Source organism: Bos taurus, chromosome 7, assembly GCF_002263795.3.
Source record: "Bos taurus isolate L1 Dominette 01449 registration number 42190680 breed Hereford chromosome 7, ARS-UCD2.0, whole genome shotgun sequence".
NCBI lineage: Eukaryota > Metazoa > Chordata > Mammalia > Artiodactyla > Bovidae > Bos > Bos taurus.
This window is the reverse complement of record NC_037334.1, coordinates 40318160-40343253: the sequence shown is the minus strand read 5'-3', so window position 1 is coordinate 40343253 and position 25094 is coordinate 40318160. Positions and strand designations below refer to the sequence as shown.

Below are 25094 nucleotides of genomic sequence, written 5' to 3'. Positions count from 1 at the left end.
TCTGTTGTGTACCTAGAACTGCTGTAGAAAACTGGGAGTTTGGCCATAAGCAAAACTGACATAGTTCATTACATCTTTCAGCTCTGGTTTCAGAGGAGGTTGAGTGCTAAAGAGAAAATAGAGCCAGCCTTGAGAGAGAGAATGGAGTAAAGCATGATTCTGAGAAGGTGACGTTTGAAGAAAAGGGTTGAAAGGAGATAGAATGTGAGCCATGAAAGTGTCTGTGAAAAGAGAGGTCCAAGTAAAGGTGAGAGCCAGTTTAAAGGCCCTGAGGTAGGAGCTTTGTGACATGTTATTGCAGGAATAATAAGGGGGTCCATGCAGCAGGGGAGAGTGACAGGAGGTGAGGGGATGCATCCCCTATCACTTTGTATGCAGGGGATGGAGAGAAAGAATGGATAGTACCTTTAGACGGTGTGAAGACTTCAACTTTTACTCTGAGAGAGGTGGGAGCCACAGGAGAATTTGAGGAAAGGAGGGCCCCTATCTGACTTAACATTTTAACAGGATTGTTCTCACAGCTGGATGGAGAAGATAGGGAAGGAGAGGGACAGAAGGGGAAAGAAATGTTGTGATCATCAAATTATAGGTGATGATGCTGTGGAAGAACTGAAGAGATGCTGAGGATTAGGGGTGGGTCCTGTACATTTCCCGTCTCTTGGGGAGTCTCAGAAGACTCACCGGTTTGGGCCCGAGCACCTGGATGGATGGAGTTGCTGTTAAATGGAGTGTAGTGGGGAAGGCTATGGGAAGAGCAGGTGGAGGGGCAGACAGAAGCGCATTGTGGAAGTGTCGAGTGTGCAACTCTCCCTTAGAACACCTCATGTGGAGATGCTGCCCAGTGAGTTGGCTGTGGGAGCCAGGTATCCTAGGAAGGGTTGGGCTGGAGATTTGTCCGTAGAGCAGAGAGAAAGTCTTTCAAGCAAGAAAGTGGAAGAGATCACAAGGAAGTGAGCGTAGACAGAAAGTCCAAGGACCAAGCAAGGGCAGGGAGAGGAAGAGGAAACAACCATGGTGACCAAGAAGCTGGTAGGAGGCCATAGAAGTGGGAGAAAAGCCAGGGAGTACAGTACCCCGGAAGGAAGAGATGGTGCTAGAAGGAGGAAACATCCCAGGAGAGAGGAGGTAAAGCCTAAGAAGCCGCCTGCCTTCGTCTTTGGGTTATGATCGCTGCGGTCACCCGTGACCTTGACACGCGCGGTTTCTGAGGAGGCTGAGGAAGAAATCTGCTTCCAGTGCCCTCCAGAGGGAGTCATGACAGACGTGTGTGTGTTACCCGCTCTGTCGTGTCCGACTCATTGTGACCCCAGGGACTGTAACCTGCCAGACTCCTCTGTCCATGGGATTCTCCAGGGAAGAATATTGGAGTGGGTAGCCATTCTCTTCTCCAGGGGATCTACCCGATCCAGGGATCAAACCCGAGTTTTCGAATTGCGAGCAAACTCTTTACTGTCTGAGCCACCAGGGAAGCCCCCGAGGGGAGACCGGGCGTGAGCAAATATTATTGGCAGCTCCAGAAGGGCTGCAGAGAGCTGTACAAATAAAGATAAAGAGACAATAGAGGATGGGGTTTTTTTTTAGGGGAGGAGGATAACACTGAATAAAGCGGGGGTATTGACTGTAAGTGTATTACTTGCATTAAAAAAAAAAAAAAAAGAATAAACGGGCAGGGGAGGACACAAATGCAAGAAAGGTAGCTACAAAAGTGGATAAAAGGCCACTCATGTGGGTGGGGGTAGGAGCAAGAGCCAGGTTCCAGATTCTAAATTTAACTTAGTACAGGGCCGGACAAACCTGTGCTCCGGGAACCCGACACCGTGGTCGGGCGCCAGACCCTCGGGCTGTGCTGGGTCGGCCTCGGGCAGCAACTGGGAGTGGCGCCCAGGTGGGCGTGTGCTTCCACCCGTCCCGGCCCGTTTCTCACGGCCGACGGAGTCAGGCTTGGACAGGGTAGGTTCGCGTTAGAGCTGAAATAAGGGAGAGACGGAGAGAGGGCCGCGGGACCTCCGAGGCCGCTGGCCAAGGCGGGGTATTGAGGGGGCTCAGAGCGGGAACGCAAGGCACTGGCCCGCGCTTGGATCCCCTTGACCTGTGCTACTCCGCCAGCTGTCAAGACGCACCCTCTAGCGTTTCTCAGCCTGGAGCACTCAGCTCTAGTCTCTGCCAGCCGGCGTCAGCCCCGCCCTTCCTCTTTCAGCGGCCGCTCGGACGCCCGCCCCGGCCGCGCACTGTCGGGTCCAGCAACTTCCCCAGCGTCGCCCGACTTCGGTGAGCTGCGGGCGCGCATGGCGGCAGTGGGGCCGCGGACTGGCCCAGGCGCCGGGGCCGAGGCGCTGGCGCTGGCAGCAGAGCTGCAAGGAGAGGCGACCTGCTCCATCTGCCTGGAGCTCTTCCGCGAGCCAGTGTCCGTCGAGTGCGGCCACAGCTTCTGCCGCGCCTGCATCGCGCGCTGTTGGGAGCGCCCGGGGACGAGGGCCACCGCCGTGTCCCACACGCTGTCCTTCTCGCTGCCCTGCCCGCAGTGTCGCGAGCCCGCGCGTCCCAGCCAGCTGCGGCCCAACCGGCAGCTGGCCGCGGTGGCCACATTGCTGCGGCGTTTCAGCCTGCCGGCCGGAGCGCCAGGAGAACGCGGGCCTCCGGAGGCCGTGGCGGCCGGGTGCGCGCAGCACGGCGAACCGCTCAAGCTTTACTGCCAGGACGACGGACGGGCTATTTGCGTGGTGTGCGACCGCGCCCGCGAGCACCGCGCTCACGCCGTGTTGCCGCTGGACGAGGCAGTTCAGGAGGCTAAGGTGAGCGTCGTCCCTACCCATGCGGGTTCTCGGGACCTGCAGTCCCGGTTCTACATTCCCGCGCACGCAGGAAGGCCCAGGTGAGCCCTTGCTTTTTTTTTGTCCTATCCCATGCTGCCTGGCATTAGCTTCGGGACTCAACGCGGCTCTCTTCTCCGTCACCAGCCTCCCACACCCCTATCATTTCCTCTGGGGCCCATACTGGACCAACTGCATGATACCGCACAGATTTGGCGATTTTTCTGTCGGTCCCTGGCTTCTAGTAGTGCCTCCTTCACACCCCCATATCTGCTACCCCTACTATCAACCCTTACCACGGGCATAGCTCTGTTCAATGTTCTCTCACCTCTTGTGGCCAAGTGAAACGACCTTCCCAGGAGGTTGGGCTAAGGGGGTGAGTGGATCCAGGGTTGAGTAGAGTGCCAAGAGCCACCTGGGATTCTGGGTGCCTGCCGCCTCCCTTTCCTGCCAACTTGCTGGAGTGTGCACTAGGAGGCCTGCGGCACAGTCCCCAGTCTCTCTTTGCTCTGACTCTGCTCCAGCCCTCCTACCCAGATGGCTTTCTGATGCTGGTGAGGAGAGTAGAAAAGAGGACTAGGCAGACTGGGCGCTGGAGTGCTTGCATTTCAGCCTAGATTGTGCACAGATGATCTTGAGGACCGGAGACCCTGAGGTCTTTGGAATCAGCTTGCAGTTGCCCTGTACCCTTAAGTGCAGACTGTGTAGGCTGTATCCATCCCAACTTCCAGAGGTGGCTTCAATCCTGCCTCCTCCACCTCAGTGAGCAGGGCCTTCAGTTTCTTCTGGGTGGTTTCAGGAAGGCCCATGTGGGGGTTTCCAGAATCTTCTCCCTCCAATGTCTTCCTTCTCACCCTCCTGCAGGAGCTTCTGGAGTCCAGGCTGAAGGTCTTGAAGAAGGATTTGGAGGACTATGAGGCCTTTCGTTCCACAGAAGAGAAGGAGAGCAAGGAGCTCCTGGTGAGAATGGCAACCCCCAGGTTGGCTCCCCCTCCCCCAACCCTGTGCCCAGGCTGACAACACAGGGCCACCTACCACTCTGGCTTTGAAGTGTGTGCCTGTGGAACAGAGGTGGATTTTAGAAATACCAGTTCAGTTCAGTTCAGTCGCTCAGTCATGTCCGACGCTTTACGACTCCATGGACTGCAGCACACCAGGCCTCCCTGTCCATCACCAACTCCCGGAGTTTACCCTAACTCATCTCCAGTGAGTCAGTGATGCCATCCAACCATCTTATCCTCTGCCGTCCCCTTCTCCTCCTGCCCTCAATCTTTCTCAGCATCAGGGTCTTTTCAAACGAGTCAGCACTTCACATCAGGTGGCCAAAGTATTGGAGGTTCAGCTTCAACATCAGTCCATCGAATGAACACTCAGGACTGATCTCCTTTAGGATGGACTGGTTGGATCTCCTTGCAGTCCAAGGGACTCTCAAGAGTCTTCTCCAACACCACAGTTCAAAAGCATCAATTCTTCAGTGCTCAGCTTTCTTTATAGTCCATCTCTCACATCCATACATGACTACTGGAAAAACCATAGCCCTGACTAGATGGACCTTTGTTGGCAAAGTAATGTCTCTTCTTTTGAATATGCTATCTAGGTTGGTCATAACTTTCCTTCCAGGAAGTAAGCGTCTTTTAATTTCATGGCTGCAATCACCATCTGCAGAGATTTTGGAGCCCCCCAAAATAAAGTCAGCCACTATTTCCACTGTTTCCCCGTCTATTTGCCATGAAGTGATGGAACTGGATGCCATGATCTTAGTTTTCTGAATGTTGAGCTTTAAGCCAACTTTTTCACTCTCCTCTTTCACTTTCATCAAGAGGCTCTTTAGTTCTTCTTCACTTTCTGCCATAAGGGTGGTGTCATCTGCATATCTGAGGTTATCGATATTTCTCCTGGAAATCTTGATTCCAGCTTGTGTTTCTTCCAGCCCAGCGTTTCTCATGATGTACTCTGCAAATAAGTTAAATAAGCAGGGTGACAATATACAGCCTTGACATACTCCTTTTCCTAATTTGGAACCAGTTTGTTGTTCCATATCCAGTTCTAACTGTTGCTTCCTGACCTGCATACAGGTTTCTCAAGAGGCAGGTCAGGTGGTCTGGTATTCCCATCTCTTTAAGAATTCTCCACAATTTGTTGTGATCCACACAAAGCCTTTGGCATAGTTAATAAAGCAGAAACAGATGTTTTTCTGGAACTCTCTTGCTCTTTCGATGATCCAATGGACATTGGAAATTCAATCTCTGGTTTCTCTGCCTTTTCTAAAACCACCTTGAACATCTGGAAGTTCACGGTTCATGTATTGTTGAGGCCTGGCCTGGAGAATTTTGAGCATTACTTTACTAGCGTGTGAAATGAGTGCAATTGTGCGGTAGTTTGAGCATTCTTTGGCATTGCCTTTCTTTGGGATTGGAATGAAAACTGACCTTTCCAGTCCTGTGGCCACTGCTGAGTTTTACAAATTTGCTGGCATATTGAGTGCAGCACTTTCACAGCATCATCTTTCAGGATTCGAAATAGCTCCACTGGAATTCCATTACCTCCACTAGCTTTGTTCATAGTGATGCTTCCTCAGGCCCACTTGACTTCACATTCCAGGACGTCTGGCTCTAGGTGAGTGATCACACCATCGTGATTATCTGGGTCATGAATATCTTTTTTTGTACAATTCTTCTGTGTATTCTTGCCACCTGTTCCCAATATCATCTGCTTCTCTTAGGTCCATACCATTTCTGTCCTTTATTGTGCCCATCTTTGCATGAAATGTTCCCTTGGTATCTCTAATGTTCTTGAAGAGATCTCTAGTCTTTCCCATTCTATTGTTTTCCTCTATTTCTTTGCACTGATCACTGAGGAAGGCTTTCTTATCTCTCTTTGCTATTCTTTGGAACTCTGCATTCAAATGGGTATATCTTTCCTTTTCTCCTTTGCTGTTTGCTTCTTTTCTTTTCACAGATATTTGTAAGGCCTCCTGAGACAGCCATTTTGCTTTTTTGCATTTCTCTTCTTGGAAATATAATAGTATGCATATCATATAGTGTGACCATATAATTTATTATGTAACCAGAGCTTTTGAGAGTAAAAGGGACAGCTAAAATAATTATTTTCGAACATCTGGCTTCAACTGGAACTGTCCCAGTGAATCAGGAAGTATAGTCCCCCTAATATGACATAACACCTCAGTTAGGGTCTGTGGAGCATCTTGTAATTGAATACATTAATATTCCTGTAGAGAAACATATAAATGGAAAATAAGTAGCCTTCTGTCAGTTTTAGGGCAAATTTTACCACCAAAGGAGTTATGAAAAAAACTTTTTCTTCATTTTTAGAGTTTTTTAGATTTTGAAATTGAGGCTAGGAGAGAGGGGGTTGGGGGTGGAGGAGAGGATGGCAGAGCTGTTCCCCACCCAGCAGAGGGCAGAAGGTTTGCGGACTTGGGTTTTCAGCAGCTGACTGTGCCAGCACCCCTGTGCCCAGAGCTTGGGGTGGTATTTTGTCTTCCTTGAAGTGAAACAGGAAAGTGAAATGGGGTTCATTTTGTTTAAGGTGGGAAAATGTGGGTCACTGTTATTTTCTATCTCGAAAATTCAGTTCCTGCTTGTTAGCACAGGACTGTGTAGTTGTGAAGTTGGAAAATGGAGGGAAAGGAATCTGAGGACCCCTCTATCCTTAAAGGGAGGACAGGTGGGGTGAAGGGGAGGCATGTGTATAGATGCCCCAGTGTTCTTTCCTGATCCTGAACTGCATCGGGTACACTTGCATTCGGTGCACACCTCAGGCCTTCTTTTCTGAAAATTCACTTCCCTCCATAAGGAAGAACTTACCCCTCCACACCTCCACCCTCTCTGCTGGAAAAAGGAATAAACCTGTGGTTCTTTGGCCATTACTGTACATCTATGACCAGAGGGCCTTCTCCAGCTTGGGCAGCTTCATGGTCTCTGATCCTACATCCCATGGCCTTGCTTAGCACTTTCTACTCTGTCCTACACCCACCCAGCCAACCCCTCTCTGGCCCATACATCCTTTAGAACTGCAAGATACCTGCTTAATGAAACAATTATTGCTGCCATGAGAACAAAGAGAAAGAACATTTTTATTGGAAAATGCTCTTACTATTTAGAGAAGTGGTTCTCAACTGGTGGCAATTTTGGGCCCCAGGGAACATTTGGCAATGCCTGGAGATATTTTTGGTTGTCAACACTGGGGCAGAGGTGCTACTGGTGTTTACTGGTAGAGGCCAGGGTACTGCTTAAACATCCTGCAAAGCACATGACAAAGCCCTCCACAACAAATAATTATCTAGCCTCAAATGTCAATAGCACCCAGGCAGGAAACCCTGATTTAGAGTACTTTGGCAAATATTGTTACACTTGTGTTATTTCCACTTGTGTTGTTGTGTAAGAAGCTTGGACTTTGAGGTCAGACTCCCTGGATTAGAATCCTGACTTCCCGCTTCCTGGTAATTCACCTGTCTTCGTCTCCCCATTTGTAAATTGGGATGAGAGTATATCCATGCCATTGTGTGGTTGTCATCACTGAGGGAGCTGATACCTGTAAAGTGCCCCTTATTGCTGCTGCCGGTTTGCCCAACATCCTGAAGACTAGGCAGCAGTGACCTGAACCCCGGGTCGCCTGACTTCAGAACTCACTTACAGTCTGCTCTTCTAGCTACTCTTTCCTCCCATAACATTTTCAGGGAAAAGGAACTTTGACATTTGAGCTTGTCCTGGAGGGATGGGATTCTTCTCACTGGCCACGAGAGGCCCCACTTGTGATATCACACAGAGTCCCTCCCATGTGTTTGTGTAAAGAATCAAGAGGATCAGGGGCGAGCTGCTGCTGTTGCTAAGTCGCTTCAGTTTTGTCCGACTCTGAGCGACCCCAGAGATGGCAGCCCACCAGGCTCCCCCGTCGCTGGGCGAGAGTCTGGGTCTAAAAACACAGGGGAGAAAATCCCGTGAATGGTAATAATGGAAAGAATAGAATATAAAGCTTGCACACAGCATATTCTCACTTAGTTCTTGTGGATATGCTGTTACCTCTGATCACTGGCATTGATTTCACTTTCTTCTTTCTTTGCTGTTGTATTCAGTCGCTAAGTCCTGTCCAACTCTTTTTGACCCCCTGGACTGTAGCACAGCAGGCTTCCTTCACCATCTGCTGGAGTCCGCCCAAACTCATGTCCATTGAGTCGGTGATGCTATATAACCATCTTATCCTCTGCCACCCCCTTCTCCTTTTGCCTTCAATTTTCCAACGAGTTGGCTCTTCACATCAGGTGGCCGAAGTATTGGAATTTCAGTTTGAGTATCAGTCCTTCCAATGAATATTCAGGATTAATTTATTTTAGGATTGACAGGTTTTATCTCCTTGCAGTCCAAGGAACTCAAGAATCTTCTCCATTACAACAATTCAAAAGCATCAATTCTTTGGTGCTCAGCCTTCTTTATGGTTCAACTCTCACATCCATACACGACTACTGGAAAAACCATAGCTTTGACTAAATGGCTACCACTTTGTCGGCAAAGTGATGTCTCTGCTTTTTACTGCACTGTCTAGGTTAGTCATAGCTTTCCTTCCAAGGAGCAAGTGTCTTTTAATTTTATGGCTGCAGTTACCATCTGCAGTGATTTTAGAGCCCAAGAAAATAAAATCTGGTTTCCACTTTTTCCCCCTCTATTTGCCATGAAGTGATGGGACCGGATGTCATGATCTTCATTTTTTGAATGTTGAGTTTCAAGCCAGCTTTTTCACTCTCCTCTGGCACCCTCATCAAGAGGCTCTTTAGATCCTCTTCATTTTCTGTCATTAGAGTGGTATCAACTGCATATCTGAGTTTGCTATTTCTCTCAGCAGTCTTGATTTTAGCTTGTGATTCATCCAGCCCAGTGTTTTGGCTGATGTACTCTGCATAGAAATTAAATAAGCAGGGTAACAATATACAGCCTTGACGTACTCCTTTCCCAATTTGGAACCAGTCTGTTGTTCCACGTCTGGTTCTAACTGTTGATTCTTGATCTGCATACAGGTTTCTCATGTGGCAGGTAAGGTGGTCTGGTATTCCCATCTCTTTAAAAATTTTCCACAGTTTGTTGTGATCCACACAATATTCAGCCTGGTAGCAACAGAAGCAATGTGGAGGCCTGATACAGCATCATCCTTGAAGGAAACCAGTTACTTGGTAGCAGATGGATAGCCTCGGACCTCTTCCACCCTGGAAGGGAAAGTATTTTATCTTGGCTGAAACTGACACATATTCTGAATAAGAACTGTCTTTGCTGCCTGTGGAGCCTCAGTCAGCACTAGTAAGGGCTTATAAACTGATTCATCAACATGATTTACGGTCCTAAAGTGACTTGGGTGTCTGATTAGAGAGGGAATTTAAATATCAGAAGTGCTCTGAGGGACTTCCCTGGCAGGTCCAGTGTTTAGAATTCCATGCTACAACTGCAAGGGCATGGGTTCAATCCCTACTCAGGGGACTAAGATCCCACATGCCATGTGGCCAAAAACAAACAAAAAAAAAAACGAAACAAAAAGCTGTGAAAGTAGAGTTATTTAAAATTTACTTCCAATTTTGCAATTTTGATATTCTATTAGTATGTGTTTTAACACTGAATGTGCTTCTTTAAATGTGAGACCTGACACCATCTCTCCACACCTTGCTTCAGCCTTGCAGCCTAACAATGACTTAGGGTACTATGTTGGCTTGTCCATCTGACAGCCAGTGACATTGTTGGTTCACTTTAAATTTCTGTGTCTTAAAATGAATTTTCACTGGCACCCCCAGCTCCACAAAGGTTTTGCTTCAAAGTCACACCTTAAAGTTGCCTTGTAAATCATCTATTAAATCATTGCCAAAAATGTTGAACTAAAAAGAAGTGAGAAGAGTTTGACAGCATTACGTTTGAGATCTCACTGTGTGCTATAAAAGGTGCTTTCCAACTCTGCAACTTTAATGTTTTCCAACTTTCCAACTCTAGTAACTTGAAACCATAATGTGTTTGGATTTCCGCAGAATAAAGATCATAAATTTGGTCACACACATAGAAAAGTGGGCTGGCTACTACAAAATTACTTTCCTTGTAGTGGCTGGCATGGTTTTATCAGACAGGTTACTAAACAAATGTTGAGGAGGCCATTCCTCATAGGATGGTTTAAGGTATTATTTCTGGGAGAGCTGAAACTGTAATTAGGTCTCGGTTTGGTGACATGGGGCTTAGCATAAGTGACTCCATTTGGAGCCTGTTGTCTTGTTTTTAACACAAAATAAATGTGTTTGGGGACCTCAGCTTAATCTTTACAGTAACTACAGAAGGCACTGATTTATCCCTTCCATTTTTCAAATGAGGAAACTGCAGCCCTGGGTGGTTCTGGAGTGAGTTTGAAGTTGTTCTAGGTTGATGGGAGAGCCCAGGTCTAAAGTGACACATGGGCACAACTGTGACAGGGGAAGGGAAAGCACATGTCGAGGCTACCGCATGCTCGGAACTGTGATACTTAACTAGAGTGTGCGCACTGTGGGTATGTGTACATGAGTCTCTGACCCCCGAGCACGGAGGGAGATGGAACCCTGTCCTGTGAAATGGCACAGAGGCTCCCATCCAAATGGGATGGGATCGATGACCCATCGATGATCACATCCCTTGCCTTCTTCAACTTCGTTTCTCCTGAGACAGAAGCAGATGGCAGCTGAGCAGGAGAAGGTAGGGGCGGAGTTCCAGGCTTTGCGGGCCTTCCTGGTGGAGCAGGAGGGTCGACTCCTAGGCCGCCTGGAGGAGCTGTCCCGGGAGGTGACACAGAAGCAGAATGAGAACTTGGCCCAGCTTGGGGATGAGATTGCCCAGCTCTCCAAGCTCAGCAGTCAGATCCAGGAGACAACTTGCAAGCCTGATCTTGACTTTCTCCAGGTGAGTCTGGCTTGGCCAGGGGTATGAGTCATTAATTTTAAGGCAGGAGGCTTGAATGTATCCCTCCAACTTTTCAAATGAGGAAACAGCAGCGAGAACAGAATTAGTTTAGTAGAATCACACAATCTGGAGCCAAAGGGTATTGAAGAGAAAAGCCCTGATTTTCCTGGGGTTAGCAGTCTAAAAGGATGTGATTAAAATTTTTCTTGACCATGATCCACAATAATATATCTTACAATGCATTCTATTATATACATATGTGTGAAAAAAGTCTCAGAAAATAACACCTGTACTACATATGATGCACTTTGATCTTTCCTATCATATGTCCTTCTAAAATAAATAGTCACAACCCACTAATTAAACTTCACAAGTCACAAATGGACAAATGGATTGAGAGGTCATTTAAGGGAATTAATTCCCTGGTGGTTAGGACTCTTGTGCTTCCACACAGATCAGGGAAATAAGATCCCACAAGCCATGCAGCGCCCCCCCCCCCCACCCCCTAAAAAGAATGGTCATTTAAAAGGCACTGGTCTAAGAATTTTTTCACCTTGTTTTATGGACATGACCGAGCAACTAACACTTTATGTCCCTAGATACGTTCCAATGTTTCCTGGTTTATAGTCTATAGGAACTTGAATAGAATTTGTATCTTGCTGTTGTCTGAAAATTGTATAAATCTTAATTATGTTGGATTAGTTCACAGTGCTTTTCAGATCTATTATATCCTTCTACTTATCTATTCATTTTTTTAATTTTTGAGAGTCTGATATTGCAAATTCAACTAAAATTCTTATCTACTTAAAAAATAATTGTGATATATAATGGAACTGTATGTAACTTTTTTCTGTATTTTCCAAGTCTCTGGTAAATGTGTTATCATACTTTCATAATTTGAAAAATAAAAAAGAAGAAAAATAATAATATATGGGGGGAAAAAAGCACTGATCTGAGTGACCAGTTGTTGCATAGGGGCTGTCAGTTTTCTTGAAAGTGTTAGTCACTCAGTGATGTCCAACTCTTTGCAATCCCATGGACTATAGCCAGCCAGGGTCTTCTGTATAGGCAAGAATACTAGAGTGGGTTGCCGTTTCCTTTCCCAGGGGATCTTCCCTACCCAGGGATCGAACCCAGGTCTCTGGCATTTTAGGCAGATTCTTTACCATCTGAGCCACTAGAGAAGCCCCATCAGTTTTCTTAGGCTATGTTAAAAGCAGAAGCAACGTTGACTCCTGGCACTTGTCTCCAGTGATGATTCTGTAATGATGGGAGCAATTGCAGAGGTGTGGGCAGGGTTGAGGGGTCTACCTTGTTGATGAGACACGCAGTGGTCTGCCATATGAGGAAGCTGTTGCCACATGGGGCCCATGCAAGCAGTGTGTGTAGAGGGGGTAATGCATCTCCGTATTGCTTATTCCTCTGGAAGCAGGGCAAGGGACCAGTTTTATTTTCTCAAAGGTGAATGCTGATTTGGTTTTCTCTCACCCTTCCTTCCAGGAATTCAAAAACACACTAAGCAGGTGAGTGGACCTAACAATACCTGAGGCCTCTCTAAGGTGGCTCTTCTCTTCTACTGTGCTTCCTCTTGTCATTCCCCATCCTGACTTCTCACCTCCTGTTCCCCTCACCAACTTACCTGAGTACTTTCTGAGGCAAACATCTGCTGCCTGGCCATGGGTATTTGGCACAGGGTCAGGCTCTTCTTTTCACCTTTCTTTACCCAGAGGACCTCACTATTCTAATTGTCAAGCCCAGGGGGAGTGGGACAGTGGTTGTGGGCCTTTTTCAGGGTCCTTGTCCTGCAGGTGCAGCAATGTGCCTGCCCCCAAGCCAACCACAGTCTCTTCTGAGATGAAGAATAAAGTCTGGAATGCTTCCCTCAAGACCTTTGTCTTAAAGGGGCTGCTCAAGAAGTTCAAAGGTAGGGGCCTGTGTGTGGGGCTGGGTCTTGCAGTCCTGGTGTTGGTGGTTTAGGGTCCTAAGGATGTGCCTTTCCAGAAGCTGTGTGATAAAACAGGAACTAGTGTGTCTCTCAAAGCCAGATTGGTTTGGGCAGTTAGTGGTGGCTAATTTATTTAGAACCCCCATCCCTACCCCAGGACACAAAGCTTCAACTGAAGACAGATGGAGTCGAGGGTCATTAGGGGCGGAAAGAAGGATGAGGAAGGAGAGCTCAGCTCAGAATGGCTCCAGACAAAAGAGGGGGAAGTGGGAGAGGTAGAGTTAGACTGCTGTCCCCTTTCCACCCTTGTGCTTGGCCCGGTACCTGCCTGTCATCTCTAGGTTATCTAGGGAGTGAGTGAGTCAGTGGGGCTTACAAGTCAAGAGATGGTGTCACTGTCATTGCCAGATAGAAATTTTCCATGTCATTCATGCACAACCTGCTCTGTTTCTTCTCTTCAGAGGATCTTCGGGGAGAGCTGGACAAAGAGGAAAAAGGTACGATGGTTGTTGTGACAGTGAGTACCTGTCATTTGGCCATGTGGAGATACAGTAACTGTCTCTGGGCTCTGTGCATGGTTGGTTCCTTCTGCCCATCTACCTAAGCAACTCTGCCATCAGCTGTCCTTTCTCCCTCATCCTCATAATTATGATTCCTTCATGTCACAGCGGGGCCCATAGGCTGATAAAGCTATGGGTCATTCCAGAGTAGGAGTGCCCTGCACCTTGGGGTATTTAGATCTGGAAGTGCTTGTCAGTCACCTGGACAAATCTCTCTTCCCTGTTCCCACTCCCAGACAGACGGAGACCTCTTCTTGGGACAGGGGTTGTGTACTGGGTCAGGGGTCAGACTGAAAACAGGAAGGGAAGCGGTTATTACTCTTGCAGAGTTCTGGGGTGAGTGGGATCTAACCCCAATGGGCTGGGAAAGTGGGGAAGGGAAGGCAAATATTCCTGATGCTGATGACTAAGCTAAGTCATATCTTACCTAGTGAACCAACTGAGTCAGACTATGTCCTCCTCTGCTCAGGACTCTGTGACAGCCCTGCCTCTCCCTCTCACTCAGTAAGGGGTGGAGTAACTGGTCTTCAAGGTCTCATGAAATCTAGCCTCACTGCATACTCTTCCCCTGGTTCACTCTGTGCAGTCACACACGTGCTTGCTGCTCCTGGAATGCACCAGGAGCACACAGCTACCTCAGGGCCTTTGCACTGCACTGGCTGTGCCAGGGCCTGGAACACCCTTCCCACAGACAGCCACCTGTCTGGCTTTCTCATCTCCTTGATGTCTATGCTCATATGCACATTTTCGGTAAGGCCTTCCCTGGCCTGTCTAGTTGAAATTACAGCCTGCTCTTCTGATCCCTTTATCATTTATTGTCTCTCCTCCTTCTCCCCATAGAAAGGAAGCTGCAGGAGGGCAGGGATATTCCTCTGTGGGATTCACAGGGCCTAGCACAGACGTGGAACATAGTAGTATTTACAGCAACTGTGCGTATTTTAACTTTTCATTATGGAAGGTTTCAAACATGCACTAAAGTAGAGAGAAGAACATAACAAGTATTATGTATTCATCATATACCTTCAGCAATTATCAACTCATGACTAGTATTTTTCATAAACATCCCTACCCACTTCTTGCCACTGGATTATTTTGAAGCAAATCATAGATAACTGTGATTTCATATATATCATTTCATATATATCTCAGTATGCTGTCTCTAAAGAGACATACTTTTTAAAAAGCATAAAGAGGAAACCATTGTTATAAATAAAAAATTAATGATTCTTTCCAGTATCTAGTGTCCAAAATTCCCCAGGTGTCTTTTTGCTATAAAATACAGTTTCATAATACATATATGTTTTAAGTAAAATTTTACATAGTATCACAAAGGTAATACAATATCAAAGAAAACTTTATGGAAAAACTTTTCCATAAATTATGATACAAGTGTTTTAAATTGGATTTATCAATTTGTGTGAATTGAGATCCAAATCAAACCCATAAACTGTAGCTGTGTGATTTCAACATATACTTATTTGAGGGGACAGTTGGGCAAGGGGAGCTGTGCAAGGAGCCTGCATGGGAAGTCCTCTGTCTCCCCACCTCCCTAAACCACCCATCCCCCGCAGTGGAGCTGACCTTGGACCCCGACACGGCCAACCCCCGCCTCATCCTCTCTCTGGATCTTAAGAGCGTGCGCCTTGGACAACAAGCCCAGGACCTGCCCAGCCACCCGCGCCGCTTCGACACCAACACACGAGTTCTGGCTTCCTGCGGTTTCTCCTCTGGGAGGCACCACTGGGAAGTGGAAGTGGGCTCCAAGGACGGCTGGGCCTTCGGCGTGGCCCGTGAGAGCGTGCGCCGCAAGGGTCTCACGCCCTTCACCCCGGAGGAGGGCGTCTGGGCGCTGCAGCTCAACAACGGACAGTACTGGGCGGTGACCAGCCCTGAACGGACGCCCCTCAGCTGTGGGCACCTGTCCCGCGTGCGGGTCGCCCTGGACCTGGAGGTGGGGGCTGTGTCCTTCTACGCTGCAGAGGACATGCGCCACATCTATACCTTCCGCGTCAACTTCCAAGAGCGCGTGTTCCCTCTTTTCTCTGTCTGCTCTACCGGCACCTACTTGCGAATCTGGCCTTGAGAGTCATTGTCCAGCCTCCCGGAGGGAGTAAACCAGTCAAGGGTGAACTCCTCCCAGTCCTGGCTGCCCATGGGAAGGGTTGTTGCCCTCGGATGGAACCTCCTGGATACTTTGGGTCTGTCTTCCTGACTGTTGCCCCAGGCTGCCTTAGAGGGGCTTCTGCAGACCACAACATCAAACACATGAGATTGGGCTACTGGGGAAAAGTGTTCTAAGGTTAATTCAGCAGGGGAATATATGGCCTTGGACTCTCCCTTCTGTCTCTTGCCTGTTGTCCTGGTGAGGATTTGGCATGAGCTGTAAGGAGGTGGAGGTGGATGAGAGGAGCCCAGCTCCATCAGAGGTGCTTCCTATCACTGCCCCAATTCACCAGGACCTCTAGTTTCATGGAACAAAACCAAGCTCTTGGCTGTGCAAGGGAGCAGCTTCCTCCCAGACTGCTCAGCTTCATGATCCCTTCTGCTTTGCCTTCTTGTCAGCTGCCAGCTTTGCCTTCAGAACCTGAATCTGGCTAGCTTGACAAAGTCGTCTACTCAGGGAGGAGCATGGTATTCCCAGCCCAAAGGAGAGTCTAGGCCAGAAGTGGGAAGAGACCCTTGATATGTACAATAGGAACAGCCCAGGATAACAGCCTATTGACATTGCTGTCACTCAACACAGCTTAGCCTGATGAGATTATATGTATATCCTTGGCCACAATGACAGTCCCACATTCTCACATTTGCCTAAACCTTTCCAAGTGCCAAAGTACAGTCTCCCCTGGGAAAGGAGACCAAAGATTATGGAATTTTGAAACTCAAGGCAGCACTTATAATTTTACAGAAGCAATTAACTCCAATTAATGGAAATGTGCAGGGCACAGGCATACCCCTGACAGTTCCTGGAGCTTCTCAAATGTATGCCAACGGCAGAAGACCCTGGTTTCAAGCTCTGCTCAGTCTGTACCCTGGCCTGTGTTATTCCCTTGGCTAACTGTTCCCCAGCTTCTGTATGGCTGCATTTCTGGGAGTGTGGAGGTGGGCTGTTCACTGCTTAGTATGCTCCTGGAAAAGAGGATGGAAATACAGACTGTGAGCTCATTTGTATGGTGCCTTGGCGAATTCTTAACTCCCCCAGTTTGAATGCAAGAGCAGTTGTGAGCAAAGTTTCTGCCAGACTAGGTGGCCATGTGTGTTATGTGTGTGAGGAACATCTGTATGTGTGTATATGTCTTAGATCTCAGGAATGGGGTGCAGGGCCATGTAAATTTTATAGAGGGCATTTATAAGTATGCATATAGGGTTTAGGTACGAACAGACCTAAGTCAGTATGGTTACACCCTATTATTGATTTGTTGTTGTAAAATATTAATATTAGCCACCCCATATTTAGGTGAAGGTCAAAGGTTTCCTTCCCCCATTACCTAGCTACCTAGCTAGATGAAAGCCAGTCTCAGACCTAATTCTGTCCTGCACATATTGTTGGCATGCAGGGACACTGACAATTAAATAGTCTGACTTACAAGCATCTTGGAGTTTCCATGCTCTGTCCCTGAGATACTTCAAGCACACTTTGCATACAAGGGACTGTAAGAGAGATGTTTTGGTCAGGCCAGCATGACACTGTTCTAGAGGTAGACCCAGTGGACATAACACCAGGCAATCAGAATCCAGTGTCCTATAGGCTGGGGACAGGATCATTTAAGAGTCCAGCCTACAGCAGCATCCCAAAGGGTAAATCCTATGTTGTATAGCTCTAGAACACTGTACCCAATCCATGTATTTGAATATACTGATTTCTACAAGGAAAATCATCAAGCCCTTATGTATGGCTGTATGGCTTGTATGGCTTTTTGACTGAGTGTCACAATTACCCTTTCTATCCTCTAATAACTGTGCTGAAGTACGGCAACACATTATGGATCACAGAAGGTAGGGTGACTTGTGGAGGTGCCTGTAGGATCAGGCCTGGGCACTGCAGAGCTGGCTGTCTGTGTGTATATTTTCAGCTTTTATGTTTGTGAATATGACTATATGTCTTTCAGAGTTTGTAGAATAACTAGATAGATATATACATATCCGAAGACGTAACAACAGTACATAACAATCACACGTGGTTGGTAAGAGAGATGTTCTCTCTTGGTCTCCAGGGTGGTGCAGTGACTTAGGATGTCACAATACTGGTGTGAGTATGCCTGTGTATACATTTTCCTCTTCCATCCTGTGACCATTGTAAGCTCTCTGAGATGTCTGGGCCTCTGAAAGCAATGACTGGCCTAATTTGGTTTCCTTCTGACACAACCTGTTCATTGGTCCTAGATCCTTGAGAGCTACTTTGATACGAGAACTCACATCCTTGACACCAGACCCTCACACTAGTCCTCAGCATCCAGACAGGAGGGACCTAGGGAACTTCCTTGGGCCTGGCTACCCAGTGATCAAAGTCATCTGGCCTTGAAGGCACCAAAGAACAGATTGGGCCATCAGACCAAGTTCTACCAACTACAGACACATTTTCTGACCATTTCTGGGCTAGGGTTCCTGTCCCTTACCTGGGCTTTCAACCTCTGCCCTTTGCTCCGTGGGTCCTTTGGGGAGCCATGATGGACCCAGCTTTCCCAAAGTCCAAGACAGGCTTCTAAGGGTTGCTTTTTCCTAATTTGCTTTAAGTTGCGATAGATATGAGAACCCACATCCTTGACACCAGACCCTCACACTGGTCCTCAGCATCCAGGCAGGAAGGCACCTAGGAAACTTCGTTGGGCCTGGCTACCCAGTGATCTGGGTCTCCTGTCTTGATGCAGTTGTTAACACACTGACCACCTGATTTTCTCACATTCTCTACCAATCTCTCCCTCCTGATCATCTCTTCTACCAGCCTAACTGGATTCCTCTCAGGACAGGCATGTTGACACCATTCCTTTAGCCTTCCCCTCAGGGCCTCGGCCTTGAACCCTATGCTGCTGCTGCTAAGTCGCTTCAGTCGTGTCCGACTCTGTGCGACCCCATAGACCGCAGCCCACCAGGCCCCGCCGTCCCTGGGATTCTCCAGGCAAGAACACTGGAGTGGGTTGCCATTTCCTCCTCCAATGCATGAAAGTGAAAAGTGAAAGTGAAGTCGCTCAGTCGTGTCCGACTCTTAGCGACCCCATGGACTGCAGCCTACCAGGCTCCTCCGTCCATGGGATTTTCCAGGCAAGAGTACTGGAGTGGGGTGCCATTGCCTTCTCCCTGAACCCTGTTCTCATACACAATTACTAGTGGACCTCTCTACTCAAGTCTTGCCCCTGATCCCGAGGGCAGGAGGAAGGCCCCCGGCCCTCCAACAATTCCGCCCACTGGTGGCCCCACCCTCTTCCGCAGCGCGCCCCGCCCTCACCCGATCCTTCCCAGCTTCCGCCCACCCACGTGGTCCCCTCTACGCTGGACTTCTCCCAGATTTGCGGCTCAGTCTGTGACACTGACACTTACTGACGCTGCAGACTCAGCTGTGGCAGCCGGACAGGGCGGTCACTGGCTGAGGAGCGTGGGCCCCGCCTTTCCGCGTCGCTCTTCTGTCTGCGGCTGCGCGGTGACCATAGCGGTATCAACTGCTCGTGCGCAGAGTGCAGAATCGCAGTTGGCTCCATAGCTCAGGGGTTAGAGCACTGGTCTTGTAAACCAGGGGTCGCGAGTTCAAATCTCGCTGGGGCCTAATTGCCCTTTTTTCCCCCACCCCCCTATTTCTGGAGAGGAGAAGATGCGCTTGCCAACACGACTTTCCGCCATACTGAAAGGGTAGACTTAAATTAAGCAGATCTGAGTGTTTTTGCCCCTCAAGTGGCCGTCACTTATCGCTCCCTCCACCCCTCCTCTAACATTATCTCTTTAAGAACCAGACCCACTGCTCCCTTGGACTTGCGGTCACAGATTCCGCTGGCTCCGCGCGCCTGCTCCCCAGCGACCCCTCCCTCGCTTCTTTCTGCGCGTCGTCTTGGCAAATTCATAGCGAGTCTTTTTGTTCCCCTCCCGTCACTGACTCGGGCCAGGGGCTTTGCCGTGTTCTCTAATTCGTTCTTCTTCCTTGAGCGGGGAGCACCTGTGAACGCTCCACACCCACCTCCGTACTCTGGGAATCTATTATTTTAGTTGAGAGTGGGGCTGTGTTTAAGACCCCGGGAAGTCTGCCTTTGGTCCCCGAAATCTGGCTTCTTCAATGAGGTGGCCTTCCAGTAGGGTAGTCACTTTGGGATTGAAGAATCCAGGAGTTCGGGCCGCACAAATGCCCCATCGTGCCAGTGTGGGGCAGGTCCATTCGGCTCTTGACGCAAAGCGTGATTCTTTGGGTGAGATCTGCCTTGTGTGACGGAGAGAAGCGAGTCCCTCCTCTGCCACTCACCCCACCTATCTCATTCACCCCTCCTGGGCGTCTGCCCAGGTTCCGGAGAGCAGTATTCTCTCCTCTGGTGATACGGCCCGGGCTCTATTTTCCAAAGCTGATCCAAGCTAGACCTCATGTGGACTGGCGACTCACTCGGGGCTTTTCTGAGGGTCCTCACCCGCCGGATGGCGCGGCGGGATTAATCACGTCTCTGCCTCTGCCAAGACCCCCACCCCCTGCCATGGGTCATGCCTGCGAAGGCCATGGCGGGCGGGCACCCAAGACCTCCAGCGGGCCTGGTTCTGCCCATTGGGCAGGGCCCCCATTGTTCACTTAGGATTTAGGCTTATTTGTGCACTTGATTTCCATTCACGGCATTAATAAATCAATCAGACAGGTCATCATGAATTACTGCTTTTGGTTCGTTAAAAGGAAAACCAAAAGTTTTGTTTTTTTTTTTTAAAGATTGGAAGTGAATGTGACAAAGTTGTGGTCTTTAGGTCCAGGTATCACGAATGTGGATTCTTTCTTTCTTTCTTTTTGTTGCATTTTTCTTTATATAATTCCATAGAGAAGACAGGCGAATGCTTACAACACCGAGGCAGTAGTGGCCAAGGGGCCAAGGACGCACCGCGGCGGTAAGCAGAGGTGAGCCCACCTACCTCCATTGCTGAATGCGCAATGGAGAAGGGGAAGACACAGCGCGTGGAGATGAGGTGCGTGAGCATCGTAGTCTCCAAGGAAGAGGCCGAGAGGAGGAGCACTTGAGTGGAGAGGCCACGGCAGAGCGCTGAGCTAAGATCTAAGAGAATGGCAATAGGAAAAAAGAGCACTCTCTGCCCCACCCTCCCACCCCCATCCCGAAGTGGGTTTTCCAGCATTCATCTCCCACGCTGTTTTGTAACAGCCATCTGTGTAGGGGAATTTCTCTGCTAGTGGCACAAAAATACACTTTGGGGTCAACTCTAAGTGGATTTTCGTGAATTTTTCTAGCAAGGAATCAGAATAACCGCTTTTCACAACTGGGTTACCCAGTGGAATTGGAACAGGAAAGCACCCGCAGAGTCTGGGCCTTCGGTTCACCCGACCTAAGACTGTTCTGGGACGATCCCGGCCGAAGGCAGCAAGGGCGGATAGCCGGGACACGCGGCCTGGGCGCCGCGCCTATGTGTGCGCGAGGGCACGGAGGCGAACTTTGCCGGGTGTGCACCAACCGCCGCTGCCGGTCACCCTTGAAGGAGCGGGGTTCCTGGTCATCTCATGTATGCTTTTCATTTCTCACTTTTCTACATTTTCGGAATACTTTGCAAATAAGTAGTTGTTTTAGAAAACATTTTCATAAAATGATAGAGAAAAGCCCCCGCCCCCTTACCAGGCGCTCGATAGGAAGCGATTATCCAGATTTCCTTTCGTCTGCGGCAGGTACTGACCCAGTCTCTCTCTCCTCGTCCCCGACTCTCTTCAGGGACCCTCAGGCTCTCCCGGCTTCTGTGCCCTGCCTCCAGTTCTCCAGACTTGCGCCTTATTTGGGCTCCACTGGGAAAAGAGTCCCCACAGTGGAAGGGTGCCCCTGCCTGCTGCCCGAGAAATCTTAGCAACGAGGCGCTCGTTGGCATTCCAGGAGATCTCAGAGGGGCCGAGAGATACTGAGAATTGATGCTGAGTGAACTATCTACCGGAGAAAGCAATGGCACCCCACTCCAGCACTCTTGCCTGGAAAATCCCATGGACGGAGGAGCCTGGTGGGCTGCAGTCCATGGGGTCGCGAAGAGTCGGACACAACTGAGCGACTTCACTTTCACTTTTCACTTTCATGCATTGGAGAAGGAAATGGCAACCCACTCCAGTATTCTTGCCTGGAGAATCCCAGGAATGGTGGAGCCTGGTGGGCTGCAGTCTATGGGGTCGCACAAAGTTGGACACGACTGAAGCGACTTAGCAGCAGCAGCAGCAGCAGAACTAACAGCTGAGACGGCGGACGTGGAGGCGGACGTGGATATCGTCGAACTGGGATAGGTCGGGCGTGAGAAAGTCCGAGATGCACAGAACATTTTCAACGTGCCAGAAAGAAAAATTGGTTTCTCAGTGGGTAAAAGAGTCCACATAGCGTCATACCAGGGACTGACCCAATCATTCCCGAGTGGGGGGCAGGCTATTTTGTCTACAGGTTACAGTTTTTGCCTCTGACGTGAGAGGTCCCAGGTTCAGACTCCAGACGAGCCCTTTTCTTTTTTTCCTTTGTCCCTTTCTTTCTAAAAATCTCTCATGTGGACAGTTTTGGTCCTGGACGGGTAATGGGCATTACCAAACGTTCGGGGATGGGAAAGAAGTTCGGGTAGTAGAGTGGGTGAGGCGCTTCAGAGCCCATGGTTCCCGGTGAGAGACTGGGAGCAGAGCCTCCCGCGGGTGTTTCCACTGATTGGGTCGTGGGACCATCCTTTCCCACCACAGAACTGTATATTCACTGATCCTACCAGTTTTCCTAAAAATCAATAGTGTCACAAAGATGACCAAGCTCAGGCGTTTCTGTATTGTAGTAGATATTATCTTCATCTAACAGGTGAAAGGTCTCCAGTTTGAAGCTGAGGGGAAACAAAGTTGGTAGCATCTTGAGGGTTTTTGTTTTTTTCCACTATTGGAAATTTATTACTTGGAGGTAAATTTAGTCCTAGTCCAGGACGTCCCAGTCCAAGACATCCAGTCATCACCTTCACCTGGTTACAGAGGTGTACACTTTTCCAGGGAAGAGAAATTTAACATTTACACCTCTGGATTCTCATACTCAAGAGGCATTAACCCATGAAAGTAGTATTAACCCACCCCACTTTCACTTTGGGACTTTGCACTCACTAAGTTGGGTGATTTTGCTTGTTTTCAGTCGCTCAGTCGTGTCCAACTCTGTGTCGCCATGGACTGCAGCATACCAGGCTTCCCTGTATCTGGGAGCTTGCTCAGACTCATGTCCATTGAGTCGGTGGTGCCATCCAACCATCTCATCCTTTGTCGTCCCCTTCTCTTCCTGCCTTCAGTCTTTTCCAGCATCAAGGTCTTTCCCAATGAGTCAACTCTTCACACCGGAAGTATTGGAGCTTCAACTTGAGCATCTATTTTTCAAATGAACATTCAGGGTTGATTTCCTTTAGGATTGATGGTTTGTTCTCCTTGCAGCCCAAGGGACTCTCAAGAGTCTTTTCCAACACCACAGTTCAAAAGCATCAATTCTTCTGCATTCAGCCTTCTCTATGGTCCAACTCTCACATCCATACATGACTACTGGAAAAATCATAGCTTTGACTAGACGGACCTTTGTCAGCAAAGTAATATCTCTGCTTTTTAATATGCTGTCTAGGTTTGTCATAGCCTTTCTTCCAAGGAGCAAGCATCTTTTGATTTCGTGGCTACGGTCACCTTCTGCAGTGATTTTGGAGCCTAAGAAAATAAAGCCTGTCACTGTTTCCACTTTTCCCCTTTCTATTTGCCATAAAGTGATGGGACTGGATGCCATGATCTTCCTTTTTTGAATGTTGAGCTTTAAGCCAGCTTTTACACTCTCCTCTTTCACTTTTATCAAGAGGCTCTTTAGTTCTTCGATTTCTGCCCTTAGGGTGGTGTCATCTGAGTATCTGAGGGTAGTGATATTTCTCCCAGCAATCTTGATTCCAGCTTGTACTTCATCCATTCCAGCATTTTGCATGATGTACTCTGCATATAAGTTAAATAAGCAGGATGACAATATACAGGCTTGTCTACTCCTTTCCCAATTTTGAACCAGTCTGTTGTTCCAACTGTTGCTTCTTGACCTGCATACAGGTTTCCCAGGAGGTAGGTAAGGAGGTCTGGTATTACCATCTCTTTAAGAATTTTTTACAATTTGTTGTGATCCACACAGTCAAAGGCTTTAACATAGTCAATGAAGCAGAAGTTGATGTTTTTCTGGAATTCTCTTGCTTTTTCTATGATCCAAGGGGTATTTCGCTGAAAGCTGGCAAACACAGTCTCATGTTCAGAATAAAGGTAAGGTCGCGATTGAGCGACCAATATGCATAATCTTTTTGTGTGGAGGATTGAAGGGGCGAGGGGGCGGGAGAAAAAAAGTTGTCAACAAGCTGGCAGCGGTGGGATTCGAACCCACGCCCCCGGAGAGACTGGAGCCTTAATCCAGCGCCTTAGACCGCTCGGCCACGCTACCGTACCGGGAAGTGACTTTTTTTGGTGTTGTTTTTCAATTTAGATAACGTCCCCAGGCTCCTGAGGGAAATCTTGTGTTCCGGTGCCTCTACAGGTCAGAGCAGAACCAACCACACCCCAACTAGCAGAATTAGATTGTCCAGAATCTCAGGAGCGGAATCTGCACCCTGCGCTCCTCTGACAAAGGATGAGTCGTGAAGTCCGGACCACCGCACACAATGGTTTGGGGAAGAACATTCCAGTCACTCCGACATTTCACTTTTGGGAAGTGGGCGTGGACGCAGGGGAAGACTTCTACACTATCACTTGTTTTATTTTTATATTTTAACTGTGATCTTCTGTTGGTTTTATAAATTAAAAAAAAAAAAAAAAAAAACAGAAAGGAACCCTACACTACTTCTCCCGGTTCTTTTTTGTTTACCCCATAACATTTTTTGGTAATAACATGGACACATTCAGAAGTGGCTCATTAACGATCGCGTGGCCACCATCTCAGAAGCCTCCATCCTTGCAGTTTTGTTGCCTGATGTTTCCACCCTTGAAACAAATGTTCCAGGTGGAGGTATAGGGCCTTAACAAAACAAGCTTGATTGAACACTATATGGAGACCTCCCCGCCTCCCCGCCCCTCACCAATCATAAAAACCAATTTCTTAAAAAATAGCAAATCCTAGAAAAATGTATAGAAAAAAATCCCCTCGCAAGCCCCAAACTCAGAGACAACCATCAATACTTGGTGAACTAATCTCCAGTTTGCTTTTCTGTTGATTTTTACCTGCACCAGTGGAGAAGAAGGTGACAGAGGATGAGATGGTTGGATGGCGTCACGGACTCAACTGACATGCGCTTAAGCAAACTCCAGGAGATAGTGTAGGACAGGGAAGCCTGGCATGCTGCAGTCCGTGGGGCCGCCAAGAGTCCCACAGGACCTAGAGACCGAACAACAGTGAGGCTATGTCTTTACTTGTGATCATGCTACAGATACAGATTTGAATTAAGCTTTTTTTAAAAAAATTATCTATCTCCATGCCAGTGCATAACTTATGACAAGCTTAATTAGAGGAGAAGACAGAGGGAAACTTCAGATACTGAGGTAGATTTCTGGGCAGGTTTAAAATCTTTAAGGGTTGACAGACATGAGTGTTCAGGAAATCTCTTTTAGATGTAGGGCTTTCCTTCCACTTGACAATTTTCACTTAACAGTTCTTACATTATGAAGTTGAAATAGTCTTTTACCTGTAAAGCAAATGAAAAATAG

The 25094-nt window shown here is 48.2% G+C and overlaps 1 protein-coding gene, 2 long non-coding RNA genes and 2 other non-coding genes across 7 annotated transcripts; 3 read left to right on the top strand and 2 right to left on the bottom strand.

The window, feature by feature from the left end:
- The first annotated feature begins 1648 nt into the window (after window positions 1–1648).
- On the top strand, window positions 1649–16390 carry TRIM7 (tripartite motif containing 7). Of its 3 annotated transcripts, none has more exons than NM_001205446.2 (7): window positions 2247–2792; window positions 3675–3770; window positions 10493–10723; window positions 12224–12246; window positions 12532–12647; window positions 13130–13165; window positions 14800–16390. In NM_001205446.2, the coding sequence occupies exons 1-7, from the start codon at window positions 2286–2288 to the stop codon at window positions 15309–15311; spliced, it is 1521 nt and encodes a 506-aa protein (NP_001192375.1). In that variant the 5' UTR covers window positions 2247–2285; the 3' UTR covers window positions 15312–16390. The 3 variants fall into 3 exon arrangements, 2 of the variants coding, with proteins under 2 accessions (NP_001192375.1, XP_059744318.1); XM_059888335.1 differs by lacking the exon at window positions 2247–2792 and adding an exon at window positions 2793–2872; XR_003035390.2 differs by lacking the exon at window positions 14800–16390 and having other exon boundaries at window positions 1649–2792; window positions 12516–12647.
- On the bottom strand, window positions 5849–22178 carry LOC112447406 (uncharacterized). The gene is made up of 3 exons (XR_003035595.2): window positions 21022–22178; window positions 18761–20451; window positions 5849–9027 (listed from the first exon to the last, which is right to left on the bottom strand). It is a non-coding gene; the product is annotated as an uncharacterized lncRNA (long non-coding RNA).
- On the top strand, window positions 18911–18983 carry TRNAT-UGU (transfer RNA threonine (anticodon UGU)). Its single transcript has one exon. It is a non-coding gene; the product is annotated as a tRNA-Thr (tRNA).
- LOC112447403 (uncharacterized) lies at window positions 20444–24230 on the top strand. Its single transcript, XR_003035593.2, has 2 exons — window positions 20444–20911; window positions 23881–24230. It is a non-coding gene; the product is annotated as an uncharacterized lncRNA (long non-coding RNA).
- TRNAL-AAG (transfer RNA leucine (anticodon AAG)) lies at window positions 23757–23838 on the bottom strand. Its single transcript has one exon. It is a non-coding gene; the product is annotated as a tRNA-Leu (tRNA).
- Window positions 24231–25094: the final 864 nt, after the last annotated feature.